The sequence below is a fragment of the Oreochromis aureus genome, linkage group 2 (genome assembly GCF_013358895.1).
Source record: "Oreochromis aureus strain Israel breed Guangdong linkage group 2, ZZ_aureus, whole genome shotgun sequence".
NCBI lineage: Eukaryota > Metazoa > Chordata > Actinopteri > Cichliformes > Cichlidae > Oreochromis > Oreochromis aureus.
In genome coordinates this window covers 5,249,935-5,264,368 of record NC_052943.1, presented here as the reverse complement: position 1 = coordinate 5,264,368, position 14,434 = coordinate 5,249,935, and the positions used below count along the sequence as shown (strand labels likewise).

Genomic DNA, 14,434 nt, shown 5'->3' with positions numbered 1-14,434 from the left:
TTACCCAAACGTGTGTTTAGTCTGCACTTCAGCGCTTGGATCTGCAGTTGTGTCTTTTTCCTCCTGATAAAAGTTTTCAAGGCCAGAGAAGCATGTTCCTGCGCGCACACGCTGCACACAGCGGGACCGTGCAGCTCCACCTCTGCAGCCTGTCAACAAATAAGAGCACATGAAGGCTGGAACAGCCGTAATGACATCCAGACAGGGCGAAACTGAGTCACACAAGGATGTTTCATAACCCGTCTCATCTCCTCCTTCAAGGTTTTGATCCTCAGCATCGTAACTAGTTGAAAGGGGACGTGTGGGACAGCGGGACCTTGACCCACATGAGGGGAGGCTGGGTCTGTGTTGCGTTCAAGAACATGGAGGTTACTCCCTCTGTGCGCTGATGCAACTCGTCTCTCAGTTTCGGACCAGTTGCTCCCTCTGGCTCCTCCATGTTTGTGCTCCTGGGGGGACTGGTGCTTGCTCCGGACACGAGAAATCATTGTTCTGCAGTAGTTTCTCAGCGCTTCCTCCTCTTCCATTCTGTGCCAAACACAGACACAGAGCTTCACTGCTGTTTAAACGATAAAGTGGCATTCAGGAAACTGCATCCCGTAACCGACTAACCGCGACTGCGTTTAGCTTATGGCGCTAAATTAAGTGTTGGCTTTATTTATTTTTTATTTTTTGGGAGAGATAACAGAAACCAACCGTTGTTAGCTAAGCCAGACTTTAGTAAAACAATTGAAAACGTGGCACACGGCTCATTAAGAAAATGGCTTTCCCAACACGTCACTCGCTTCTTTAGTTTTTACTACAGCTGCACTTCCTGCCATCACTGCGCCACTACCGCCATCTGGTGGTCGACGGGGGAATTTAAATGGCTAGCACATGGGTACTGATAAAGCATATTTAGTTTTTTTCTTTTTTCCATTCAATTAAATTAAGAAACTATTTCTAGACTTTAATAAAACATCAACGTATTATTATTATTGTTGTTGATGTTATTATTATTTTTTACTATTATTACATTATTGTTTTATTAAGGGCTAGATGACATTTCTTAAATTAAGAAACTTCTTACTTTAAAAATGAGAGCGATGTCGTGCAGTTAGTTACACATATGTTTATTTAAAAGAAATTTAAAAATGGGACTGTTGTGTTTAACATTTGGTGCTATTTTGTGTGCAATGTATTAATTGTAAAAATTATAAAAGTAGTACAGTCAAGTTTAGTGACACAATAAGTTTTTGATGTGATATGTCACAGCAGGGAATGTGATGTGAAGGACTAAATAAAATTTCCAGCAACTGCATTGCTCTCGTGGCCTGCATGGTTTATTTTCAATCTCTCTCACTGATGTTATTAGTTTGGCTGTGGTTAAAAGAAAAGCCCACTGCATATCTTATTGCATTTTTATCCCAGCTTGGAGATTGCGCCATTTTTCAGTCCCTGTTCTTGAAGTTTGTATTAAAAGCCAATCCTCCGTGTCTGTGTTTAATTGCTCTTTGTGCTCAAATAAATTAAAACCTCTTCGTGGGGTTTGAACAATGCCAGGAATCTGGTGTCTTGTGCCATCTGCTGAAAGAGTGCTGCGTGTCAGAGCCTCCCTTCTGAACGTGGGACAGCATGAAGACATGGGTGGGTTTGGCAGGGGAACAGCTGACTGGCTTCTTCTCTGAAGACCCTGACAGTCACACAGCTGACACTCACCAAAATGGCTCCCTCAGTGTGAACCAGGCAAAGCGGGGTGATGACAGGACACATGCAGCAGAATAACCGCTCTTCTTAGAAAAGACTGGGAAATATAGAAGCGCAGCGCCTTCCAGCTTAACATGCTACACACGCTGGCCTGTGGCAAAGAGACAGCAATGTCCCAGGGATAAGTCACACTGGGCAATCACTAAGTGTCACAACTCTATCACCTTTCTAATTATAAACCTGAGACTCAAGTCTCCAAGAATGGAAGTTTAGTCAGGCCCATCTGTGGCCTAAAATTAGCCCCCAAACACCCCCCACCCCACCCCAGAAATGAGCTCTGGCACCTTTGTCAGTTTAAGCACACACATACACACATGAACACACACACAGAGCACACTGCACGATTCTCAACTTGTTGCACCAGTGGAAGCATCGGGCATTCCTCGAGGACCTTAACTTCACGTGACTTGTGTTTTATTGGAGCTCTGAAAGGGTTTTGACTTCTCCTGTTGGAAACACCATCAACAAGCAACAAGGTGAGGTAGGTGTCCTCCCAGTGTAAATCCCTCACTGCTGCAGTTGCAGTTGGCACAAACCGATTTAGCTCATGATTGCGGTGTATGCTCGTGAGCCTTATTCTTTCATGTTCGTGCTATTCTGATGTTAAAAAAATTAGTCTTAACAAAACATAAGCCGAATGACAAGTTATGGTGTTATGGTCTTTCTCTGCTGTTGCAGATGAAAGGGTTTTGACTTGAACTAGCCTGGAGTCAGAGTATGGTTCTGGGCCGAGCTGCCAACATGAGTTTGATGGACATTTCTAAGATCTTCTCCCTGCTCCAGCCGAAGGAGGAGGATGAGGACGGCGAGCAGAGTCAGGCTCTGAACAACGCCGTGAGCGGCGACGATGTAGCTCTGCTCTCAGAGCTTCTGTCTCAGGAGGATTACAGAAAGTCTATCAATGCTCGAAGCGGGTGGGGGGTCCCCGTAACTCCCTTGCGCACTGCCGCGGCACTGGGACATCTGAGGTGCCTGGAGCTACTACTGGAGCACGGTGCAGAGGTGAGACTTTGTGGAAAGGATGATGAGCTGTTGAGTGTGTAACAAGATGTCTTCGTTTTTATTTATTAACAAAAATGACCTATTGGACATCATGGGTTTCATTTAAAAGCTCCCAAAACTTTTCTTTTTATTTATTCAAAGGGAAAAATAATTAAATAAGGTGTGATATTACAATATATTGCATCATTACATTTTACAATTTGGGCATTAAAGCTGACGTAATGATTATTTACATTTGAACAATAGATCAAATTTTTAAGTGCAGTTTGGAAGCAGTTACTAGGAGTCACAAGACCAACACTGTCCACCTTCGCAGCTCGTCTCAGCTCTGTGGAGCATCTATTAGATGCTTCTTTGGGTTTAACAGCTATTAGCAATGTTTCTCTTTGTTTCCAGTGCACGAGCCAGCAGATGTCTATCAACAGATTTGCAGAACGAATTGATTATCTTCAGTCAAAGCCTAATCAGTAGTCTTGGGGGGTTAGATTTCCCACAGCAGCAGAGCAGAGTCAACATTGTCAGTTCAGCATTTCACTTAGTGAGCTACAGAGCCGTTAACCGTGTCGTACTGAACTAAAGGTGAGAGCTTGCGGTGGCACACATGTGGATGCTGGGTTGTGCAAATGATACCTTCACTTAGAAGAGCGTTAAACTGTGATCCAGTCACTAACTCGCATGCATACAGGACGGTATTTGATACTTACTCAGGGGAAAAGTACTTGCGGTGATAAATCAGTGGTGTACTTCTTGTATCAACAAACTTTGTTTCTACTTTTTAAAAAGCCTGTTGGTTTCTTATGTCTGAATCCAGGTTGACAGCTTGGACGTGAAGGCCCAGACGCCTCTGTTCACAGCTGTCAGTGGGAAACATCTGGACTGTGTAGTTGCACTGCTGAATGCTGGAGCAGATCCCAATGGCAGCCAGTACAACAACTGCTCCCCGGTGCTGACCGCTGCCCGAGAGGGTGACGTCGACATACTCAGAGAGCTGCTTCGGTTTGGAGCCGAGGTAGATGTGAAGCCCAAAGTCCCCGAATGGGCTTCCAACGCCACAGCGTGCAGAGGGCCCCTCTACATCTCAGCTGTGTATGGACACCTGGACTGCTTTAAACTGCTCCTTCTTCACGGTGCAAACCCCAACTACAACTGCACGGATGAGAAAATGTTGGCCAGGATCAAACAGCCGAAGACAGTTTTGGAGGTGTGTCTCCGCTACGGCTGTGGGGTGGAGTACATTCAGCTTCTTATAGACTTTGGAGCAGACGTCTATCTGCCCACACTCATCATTGACAAAACCACTAAGCAGAACGAAGCTCTGCTTCTGCTCCTCAAGGAGAGAGGTGAGAGCGAGTCACACCTGAATTTAACTTAAAATCCTTCTCCTCACATACAAAATCTTGAATGATCAGGCCCCATGACGATAGAGCTTGCGATAATAGAGTTTTGCTTCCACACTGCAGCCTAACTTATTGTTCTTAGAGTTTCTGAAAGTAGAATGGGAGACAGAGCCTTCAGACCCCTCGCCTCTGGAACCAGCTCCCAGTTTCCATTCAGGGGACAAACATCCTCTCTGCTTTTAAGATTAAACTCAAAAATTTCCTTTTTGTTTTTTTTAATAAAAGTTATAGTAAGGTGTGGATCAGGTGACCTTGAAACATCACTTAGCTATGCTAGAATAGGCTCAGGCTGTTGGGGGACGTCCCATGATGCAATGAGGATCTCTTCTTTTATACACCACTGCTGCAAGCCATTCAATTTTATATTCTCTCGTCTTTCTTCTTCACACCAACCAGTCATGGCAGAAGTGCTGCCCCTCCCTGAGCCCGGTTCTGCCAGAGGTTTCTTCCTGTTCAAAGGAAGTTTTTCCTCCCTACAGTTACCATGCGCTCGCTCATAGGGGATCATCTGATAGTTGTAGTTTTCCCTTCAATGCTCTGTGGGGTCTTTACCTAACTTGTCGTAAGGTGCCTTTTGTTATGAGTTGGTGCTATACTGACTCAGCATACAAATGTTGTTTTCTGTTTCTTCAACAGTTTGCCCCAAACCTCTGATGTCACAGGCTCGACTGGCAATCAGAGGATACCTCGCTTTTGCTAACAAAGAGCCTGCAATTGACAGCGTGGACATTCCTCTGATCCTGAGAAATTACTTGAAACATGAAACCTCAGACGTCATGTGATGCTTTTCTTCTTCTTCTTTTTAAATTTTTTTTTCTTTTATACATTTTTTAAATTTTTACCAGAACAAGCTAAAGGACTGTTTTACATCCGATTTGTTTATAGCTGTGAAGTCAGATGATTTTCTTTCATGTCTACGAAGCTTTTAGAAGCAAAAGGAGGGCTCCATGTTGGAAAATCCACTGTATCTTTGGGAAGTGTAACAACATCAGTGGCCACTAGAGACCACAGTAACACCATGCATTGTGGATATCCAAAGCGGAGGCTCCTCACAGGCACTATTGTTATTCTGATATTACCTCACTACATCCACTTTGGCTCACTCCTTTACTCGGGTGACATTACACAGACACATGTAGTCACCTTACTTATTTAGACATCCAGCCACACACACACACACCCACACACACACTGTCTGCACCACAACAGGATGTCTTAGATCTTGCCTGAAAAACATTCTTGCGTCTTTGGACTTCAAAACATCAGGAAGCAGAATGAAAAGCCTCCACTTCAGTGCCTCCAGCTGGGAGAATATATTTGCATAACGCTCATTACTTATTGATTAGAGCAATTATTTTCAGGATTCAATTTTAGTGTTTAGAAGTTTGTTGATTTTTTAAAAAAATGTTTTCTTTTGTGTGTGTGTGATTAGTGATTACCACTGTGATATTATTTATCTTACATAATATATCCTGGAGTTAATGTGTCAGCTGTTAGGAATGAGCCCTACAAACAAACAGGATATGATGTCACACGACAGGAAGGCCAGCACAATGCTCTCACTCACAGACTGATGCCTCGAACCCTCCCCCCCGCAGTTCTGTAGTTTTATTTTCAACAAAAAGTACAGCTATATCAGATATGGATTGATTTTTTTTACAGCAAAGTACAACATATTCCCAGTGCTTCTGATTACATCAAAACATATAATGTACATACAGTTGACATTTCCACTCTCCCATTCACAGTTTCTGGATTGAATAGGCATTATTTTTCAGGTTTTTCATCTCTACAACAAATAATCAAACTCAAAAGCCAGCAAGAAAGAAAATGACAAATGTTTGCATATGATGACAAAGGATTCTGTGAGTACATTTTTCACTTGGAAAAAAAATCCAGACACCCCCCCTCCCAAACCAAACCCTGAAACCAGATGGTAATATACAATGAATAGTGTCCAAATGTGGGATGTCAGTCTTCTGTTTGTTGCCATTGAACACCAACATCGGCATATGGCTCATTGAAGACTTTTACCCTGACTATTCTGGAACAGCACGGGACTGCATAACCGACTCCAAGGAGTTCCTACTGAAGATGTTGCTATGCTAACTGTGAGTGAACGCGCCTACTGGCTCACCCTGGACTAGAAGGAATTACATAAATCTGTGCAACTTCTGATGCATTCAACTAACTTGGCTGCCTTGGTTATATGACTGGAAAGAGAAAGCGAGAAAACAGAAAATAATTTGCACAGAAGGCTATCCTCTCAGCTCGGAGCGCAAGGTCAGATTGATAGTTCTATAAGAAAACTCAAACCAGCGTATATACATCATCGAAACCGTGTGGCCAAAATTGTAATGTTTAATACTGCTGTCAATAAATACAAGCGAGGAACTGCTTTGTAATGTCAAGTCATTGTACTTAAAAGGAACAAGAGTGTGATATGAACAGCTATGAAATACTGCGTGTCTTCAGGATTATGTTTATTTTTAGCCCGTCCCAAGAGGTTTCGAATTTATTCAGCTCTAAATCTATACACAAACACCCAAGATCAGTGCTAACTCATATTTGGTTCACTGTTGTCGTAGAAAAATGATTACCCGTTTTGCCTCTGCACATAATGGCATTCCACAAAAAAATAAAACAAACCAAAAAAAGTCATATATTTAGGAAAAGAATATTAACCAGCAGTCTGTAGCATAGCAGTGTGGGTTTAAAATGATGCTAGAGTTTATAGTACCCATCATATCTGGGCTAAGAGAACATCAGTGCCTTTGATTTTCCCTATCAGCAGTTCAGTGTTTAATTCAGGAAAAGATGTTCCCCTCTTATGTGTCAATAAATAATAATAATATTAATAATAGTAATACAAAAAACAGAAGCTACAACCTGTAATGCCAAGTGAGCAGGAGACAGGTGGACAGAGAAAAGAACTCCCTTTAGTGAGATGGTATGGGTACACACAAATGAATGGTTCCGTGTTGCCGGGGAAAAAAGAAAAAAAAAAGAAGAAGAAAATTCAATTGGAAGTTAAACAAAACTAAATGATCTCGTTAAGTGTTGCCTTAAGTCTCATGCAAAATATTGGATGCCACAAGCATGCAATTACCTGGTACTGAGATCTACCGCACGCTAGAACTGGAACAACATTCGTCTCCAACGCAAAATACCGATATCCAAATATATGATCTGTTCTTTTTACAGTATTTACAGTGTGTAGCTGATAAAGGTAAAATAGATGACTCTTGATTCATAACTCACTTTTAATAATATAGATCGACACGCGAACCTAAGTCAACTAATGGAAATCTGCTTCCTACTATATATTCAAATTAAACTGTCTTTCAGCGTGTTAAACACACAATAAAAGAAGTCGATGCTTCTAAACATCTGAAATTAGAATTAATTTCTAATGTGCAATAAAACTGCTCCTATGTAAATGTGCGATAATATATGAAAATGAGTTGTTTTTCAATTTTTAAATGGATCTCAATCAAACAGCACAGTATCTACTCATATGGAAAAAGTGGCCTGACCTCTAAGTTTCTGTCCGAGCGGCTCTCGTGCACTGGGGAACGAGGAATTCCCAGTGTGCATGAGGGAAGGGGCGGGGGTTGTGGGAACAGAACGGAAGAGAGAGTGAGAGATGCACTGAAGGGAAAATACATGACTAATTCAAATCTGCCTGTGAAACTGAATAGATAATCACTAGTGGAATGCTGGAAGGCACTGTTAGATAGCATCTCTCCTCTCCGCAGCAGAACGGGCCAGCAAGTAAGCATGATTATTAGTGTGTGTGTGTTTGAGTGTGTGTGTGTGTTTGCCTGCATGCTTGTATTTGTATGTTGGTACTGGTGGTAGTGTTAAGCAGGGAGTTGGAGGGAGCAAGGGGGGTGGGGCAGGGCGGGCCATAGCAAGGGACCTGAGGTTACGATAGCCTAGGAACCATATCTTCTTTTGCCGTACCAGCCAAGAGAACTATCTTCCAAAACAATCTCACTGGGAGCCATCTCTACAGACACCAGCAGCCAACTCACCCATTTCTCATCTTCCTTTACTGAAACAAAACATAAATTACAACATACAAAGCAATTGTAAGGTCTGTTTTTTTCTCCAACAGGTTATAAGGCCTATAAGAAGGCAAACAAATGACATAGAACAATATATAACTCTTTCATATCACGCTGTAGTGAATAGTGATAGATATAGAATGATATATCACATTGCACAAGTTGTCAAACTGTATATGTACTGTCCATCTGGTGATATAATTCAACACAAAATGTACTCCTGTGTCTGAGGTCAAAACGTGGTCACAAACCGTGGACAGATGTTTCACTTACATTCCAAGTGTGGGAAAAAAAGAATACGTCTTCATGATGCATGTAAAATTTTCCTCTTCACTTCCTCAGATCTTCTCTTTTACTGCTGAAGGACTCTATGATGCTAGGATCTCTCGCAGACCACGGCTTCACGCACTTTTTTGTTGATTAAACAAAACCAATCTGATCACGCCACAGTCCTTTGGAAATCACTTAAGCAGAGCTGGAGCTAACTGCCAGATCTGGGGGGAGGGGGGCAACGTGAGGAGGGGTGAGGCAGAAAGCAGAGGTTTGGAGCTGGAGTCTATAGAGATGTATGAATGTGTCAGAGGAAACCTGCATGCTACAGATTAAATCCGCCTTTCTATCTCCGTATACGGCATCGGCTTGCACTGCTGCAGTCGACTTTTTTGTTTCCCCAGTTAGTTTTGGTCCACTTCACAAATCATTATCACTTTTTTAGACACCCCCCGCCCCCTTGAATACTGGATGGGCTTCTTATTTATTGGTCACACTGACATGTTGATATTTGTATCACTCATACTCAAAACGGGAGTACGTGCTGTGCTTTTTTACAGTGGGAGTGACACAAAATAATTAACCGAAGTCTTTTCTTTGACAGCTGACATGTTATTCTTTTGGCCAATGCATCACAACTTCACTTTCACCGCTCGTTTTCTGGAGGTAGGCTGTGCTTTTTTTTCTCTTTTCCACCCAGTGAGGTGCCAGCACAGTGCTACAGGGGTGGTCTCTAGGGAGGGCGGGGTGGGAGAGGGGCTGTGGCACAAGGCAGGCGGACCGTAGCCAGCCTATCTCCTGCTCCCAGCTGCTTCATCTAAGCTCACCGCCAAATCCAGTGCGTGCACACACCCCCTCAGCGCGATCGGACATGAATACCCTGTCACGAGTGGTTGGTGAACGGATGTAAATATACTATTGATGTTCCGCCTATTGATTTGTTCCCTGACCCATCATCACATCACGGCCAATGGCAGGTTTCCAAAAGAGTGAAACTCTTCCTCTGAGAGCCACTGACTCACAGAGGCAGAGCAGGTGGATAGAGAGATAGAGAGGACGAGTGGGATGCGGAGAAGGAAGGGAACACCTAATGTCAGACTGTGAACAGAGAGAGAGGGGGGGGGCTATTATATGCAAGCAGCTACAGAGAAGAGAATGAAGCTCTGAGCACGAGGAGGAGGTCCAGACGCAGACATCAGCACCGCAGAGATGACTCGATGGGTGCGTGATCGGTGGCAGGATGGAGCTAACTCAGAGGTGAGGTTGACAGCCGAGCTTGGCAGGTCCTTCACACGCCGCAGCGATCGGCTGACGTCGTCATCTCACATTCAGAAGAATGCATCAAACAATCTCACATAGCAGCACAGCAAGATCTCAGCTTTTTTTTTGTTGTTTTTTGTTTTGGTCACAATCATACTACTGGGAATGACTTGGCTTGGCCTCGTGTTTCTTTCCAGAAGATGGATTGAAAATGAACTCATGTAACAATCTCGATGACTTCAGGACATTCAGATGGCGTGATTATCCAGAAAGGGGGGAAGAGTTCGTGACAGTTGACTCAGCCGGAGAAGCATGATAACTAAGAATGTTACTAACATATATGAACTGTAAAGTTGTGTTTATTTTTTTATACGTTTTTTCTTTGTTTTAAATCCAAGTCTTCAGTCCTCTCGCAGCTTCCAATCTCACTCTATATTAACATTGGTCCTTAACTTCAAAGTCTCGTGTTTGTGTGTTTTTTTTGTATTTTTCTTCATCATGGGGGGGAGGGGGGACATGATCATCCAGTGTTTAGTGCTTCTAAGAAAAATAGCTGGTCCATCGGAAGAGTCTGTTTATCTCTATTTCTTAAATGGAGCTAATCTACTAAAATTCTGCCAGAAAGGAGCCTGGCCTCTTTTGGATTGACTGAATTCAAAAACCTCTCCTTGTGCCATGTCCTCCGTTACCTCATACTGCCCCACACTGAGGGGGTCCTGTGGGGGCGGGTATGAAGGGGGCGTGCACCTGTTTACACCTGGGAAGGCAGGCGCCAAAAAAACAAAAAAAGAGCAAGAAGGTTTTGTGGGGGAGGGAGAGGGGACAAGGAGGCAGTGCAGGGCACAAAGCAAAAGAGAAAAAAAGAAGAAGGAGGGAGGCAGATAGCAAAGAGGAAACGTTATCAGTACTGCATCTGGAACAGGCACAACAACACAACATCAAGTCATGCTTCCACAAAAAACAGGCACATAGACATACAAAATGGGCCTTCACTGTTAACATTCCTGCATATTAATCCCGAAAATATGATGAATATATGATGAAAGCTGAATTGGGAGATTCAGCTGTAGCAATGACACAAGGGAGACTAAGGATGCTTTTCAATCAAACTCTGTGGCGGGCAAACAAGAGAAGCAGCAGATTACAACTGATACGCCGATGAAATCGGGCATTTGGACAAAGGGGCGCTGTTCCACCATGTTTGTTAACAGCACGTTTGTTTGAATAGCACCCTCGACACTTGAGAACACAAGAGTGGCGAAAATAGAGCCAACAGAAAGCTGTTAATATGCATTTAACTACAGTCTACAATGTCGTCGAGCTACAGTCTACAAGCATCACAACTATGCTACTGTCATTATTAAATACAATCAATATTTGGAGATGAAATATTCAAAAGTTGCCATGGCATCTTAGGAAAAGAATATGAGAAGATGAGAAACAGTGTCTTTTGTTTTTGGCCAGACGCTGTTTTAGCAGTTAGAAGGGTTCGATCTCTTTGTGTTAGTGGAACCTGTTTATCTGTTTATAGACAGCATAATGCTTGTAAACAGATTGGACAGTGACCGCATGCTCCAATGCCAACGTTAGACACAACACCTCCCAATGCTGCTTAGCAGTTGCCATGGCATCTTATTGTGCTAGCTCTAAGGAGAACTCTAATGCATATACCTTTATCATTTTCAAACCATGTCCATACAACATGGCCCTCTTTCTCAAGATGAAATCTATAAATGAATCTGAAATTCAAGAGAGTACTTCACCTTGTGCCAGCCAATGTACACATACAGCACTTAGAAACAGACAACATTTACTTCTGACAGACATCTACTGGGTTCCTAATGTCAGAGAGAACATTCCAGCAGGGGTCATTAGTTCATTAATACCTTAATGGATGTGCATGCTTATTGTGAAACTGGCAAGAACATCAGTAATGGTAAATGTACAAACATCTAGCCTAGCACTAAAATGGCTAAATAGTAAAGGATGATACCGGCAGTTTGGACATGTGGGTGCTTTGTCGCCGATGCTTCCTCGGGAATTATCATTCTGAGTAACTTGTTCGACGTCTTCCTTCTTTTACCGAGATAAGTGGCAAGTGTAGGTCTCTATGCAGTTTTTGATACCACACATGTGTCATAGATTTTTAATGTCACATATGTAGCATTAAAACAGAACACTTTCAATCTGTAAATTAGAAGAAAAGGCATAATCTTCCTACTTTATTATAAATCATGACCAACTGTGGAACATGTTACGAGATATCACAGCGTTCAGTGTTAATCAAAACAGCTATTGTTTTGTTTCTGGTTGCACCAGAAGCACCAACAACCACTCTCATGGCCAATTCCCACTGAATGCAGCATTTGTCTTATAAAATTGCAAGAGACAGACAATAATGTCTGATCATTAAAATCAATGGCATGTCACTGTTTGCATTTCAACAATCCTTTAGGTAAATATAGGATGAATCAAAATAATCATCTAATTTCAAAATGCTTTAGTCGTTCACTGCTAACTATCAAAACATGTACTTTTAGAAAGAGGAGATTCATGAGTCTCACGTGGTTGTGAGTAGTTACTGTAACAACAGCAGAGGCTGCAGTGACTCCACACATGCTAGTATGTAAAGAATGGGATGAGTCTGATTTACACACATACGTTATGTTTCTGGGGAACAACACAAGTTTTGTATGCAAAAACTTTAAATTAAGCCATGTATTTTAAAATTCACTCCAAGCTTGTGTGTCCATTCCTTAAAAAAAGAATTCTGATGATTCTTCTCATTACATTTTGTATAACTGTGAATAGCCAATGAGAATGTCTGCTTTTCCAATGCTACACTCTGTAGGCTTTGCACATTTAAGCTATTGTATAACCTCTTGGTCACATGCAGCATCTACTGCAATCAAGTCCCCCTGTGATGATATATAACTGAGTAGTTACAAGTGTGGATAGGAAGTAGGGAAGCTCAGCCTATTAAACAAAAGAAATTAGGTAAGTTTTGATCATTTTATTAGATTTTCTATTAATACTTTTACTCATACATCAATGCTTACGTAATCAGGTTGCCCTTGTAATTCCAGTATGAGCTTTGGGATCAGCAAAATGTGAAACATCTAGTAGGATTGGTGAGGCACTGTTATATACACTATATTGCCAAAAGTATTCACTCACAAATCCAGATCATTGAACTGAGGTGTTCCAATCACGTTCATGGTCACAGGTGTATAAAATCCAGCACCTAGGCATGCAGACTGCTTCTACAAATATTTGTGAAAGAATGGGTTGCTCTCAGGAGCTCGGTGAATTCCACCGTGGTACCGTGATAGGATGCCACCTGTGCAACAAGTTCAATCGTGAAATTTCCCCACTACTAAATATTCCACAGTCAACTGTTTGTGTTATTATGACAAAGTGGAAGCGAAGTGGTAGGCCATGTAAGATCACAGAGCGGGGTCAGTGGACGTTGATGTGCAGAGTGGGTAGGAGTCGCCAGCTTTCTGCAGAGTCAATCGTTACAGACCTCCAAAGTTCATGTGGCCTTCAGATCAAGATCAGTGCGTAGATTGCTTCATGGAATGGGTTTCCATGGTCGAGCAGCTGATGCGTCACATGCAGTGGTGTAAAGCACACCACCACTGGACTCATCACGCTTCTTGTTCTGGCAATCCGATGGACGAGTGTGGGTTTGGTGGTTGCCAGGAGAACAGTGCATGTCTGACTGCACTGTGGCATGTATAAAGTTTGGTGGGCGTGAGATTGTGGTGTGGGGTTGTTTTTCAGGAGTTGGGCTTGAACCCTTAGGAACTCTTAACGCAGTCCAACATGACTGTGCATCAGTGAACAAAGTAAGGTCCATAAAGACAGGGATGAGCGAGTTTGGTGTGCAAGAACTTGACTGGCCTGCATAGAGTCCCGATCTCAACTTGACAGAACATCTTTGGGATGAATTAGGGTGGAGGCCTTTTCATCCAACCTCACAAATGAGCTCCTGGAAAAATGGTCAAAAGTTCCTATAAACACTTCTAAACCTTGTGAAAAGCCCTCCCAGCTGTTAAAGCTGCTAGCGTTGGACCGACATTAAACTCCACAGATTAAGAATGGGATGTCACTCATGTTCATATGCGTGTGAAGACAGACGAGTGAATACTTTTGGGAATATAGTCTATATCCTCAATTGTAAAAAACAGGTTTCAAGATGTGGAGTTTCGTATAAGGGGACTCAAACTGGATCCGGATTAGGATCACTTTTCCTTCAAAGAGGGATCAATACTGCTGTCCCGAATAATCGGATCCCTGTCATATGGCACTTCACTGTACTACAGTGTGTACTTTGTTATGTTACGAGTCCTGAAGTTTTATATTCTATATTTGGCATTGCAAATTAACTTATTAGCTCATGCTGTGCTGCGCGACATGGTTCATGCTACGTAGTCCCTATTCGAATAAACAAATAAATAAAATCAATTTTAAGAGGTCTGCATTGAATAAAAATACACAAAATAGTAGTTGGCTCAGAAACCAAGCAGTTTGTTTAAATCTAAAACAGGGTGTTGAGTGTTTCAGCATTAGAATCACAAGTCATAAAACGTTTTTCATCGCCTTCTGCGAAACATGTGCAGTGGGAAGAGGCCTTTCCTCAGTAAGAGAAGAAAAATTCAAGCTCTGTGCGATGTTTTAAATCAC

At 42.4% G+C, this 14,434-nt stretch overlaps 2 protein-coding genes across 7 annotated transcripts in view; one reads left to right on the top strand and one right to left on the bottom strand.

Moving 5' to 3' along the window:
• The window catches only part of LOC116315173 (rho guanine nucleotide exchange factor 9), a 57,581-nt gene that overhangs the window by 979 nt on the left and 42,168 nt on the right, over positions 1-14,434 (bottom strand). For 4 of the 6 annotated variants that reach the window (XM_039615959.1, XM_039615962.1, XM_039615960.1 and 1 more), the window contains one exon: positions 5-149. In XM_039615959.1, coding sequence (XP_039471893.1) covers positions 5-149 — 145 coding nt within the window. Of the gene's footprint in view, positions 1-4; positions 150-5,699; positions 10,503-14,434 lie in introns of those variants that run through there. The other 2 variants (XM_031733371.2, XM_039615967.1) reach the window with 2 other exon arrangements.
• Positions 2,081-10,297, top strand: LOC116315176 (ankyrin repeat and SOCS box protein 12). The gene is made up of 4 exons (XM_031733377.2): positions 2,081-2,227; positions 2,425-2,748; positions 3,560-4,088; positions 4,782-10,297. Exons 2-4 carry the CDS (start codon positions 2,464-2,466, stop codon positions 4,925-4,927), a joined length of 960 nt encoding a protein of 319 aa, XP_031589237.2. The 5' UTR covers positions 2,081-2,227; positions 2,425-2,463; the 3' UTR covers positions 4,928-10,297.

Excerpts from the sequence above, each read along its gene's own strand:
- LOC116315176 (XM_031733377.2), top strand. The coding sequence starts at position 2,464 with ATGGTTCTGGGCCGAGCTGCCAACATGAGTTTGATGGACATTTCTAAG. Across the intron at positions 2,749-3,559 it reads TACTGGAGCACGGTGCAGAG|GTTGACAGCTTGGACGTGAA; the intron begins GTGAGACTTTGT and ends GTCTGAATCCAG. Across the intron at positions 4,089-4,781 it reads TCTGCTCCTCAAGGAGAGAG|TTTGCCCCAAACCTCTGATG; the intron begins GTGAGAGCGAGT and ends TTTCTTCAACAG.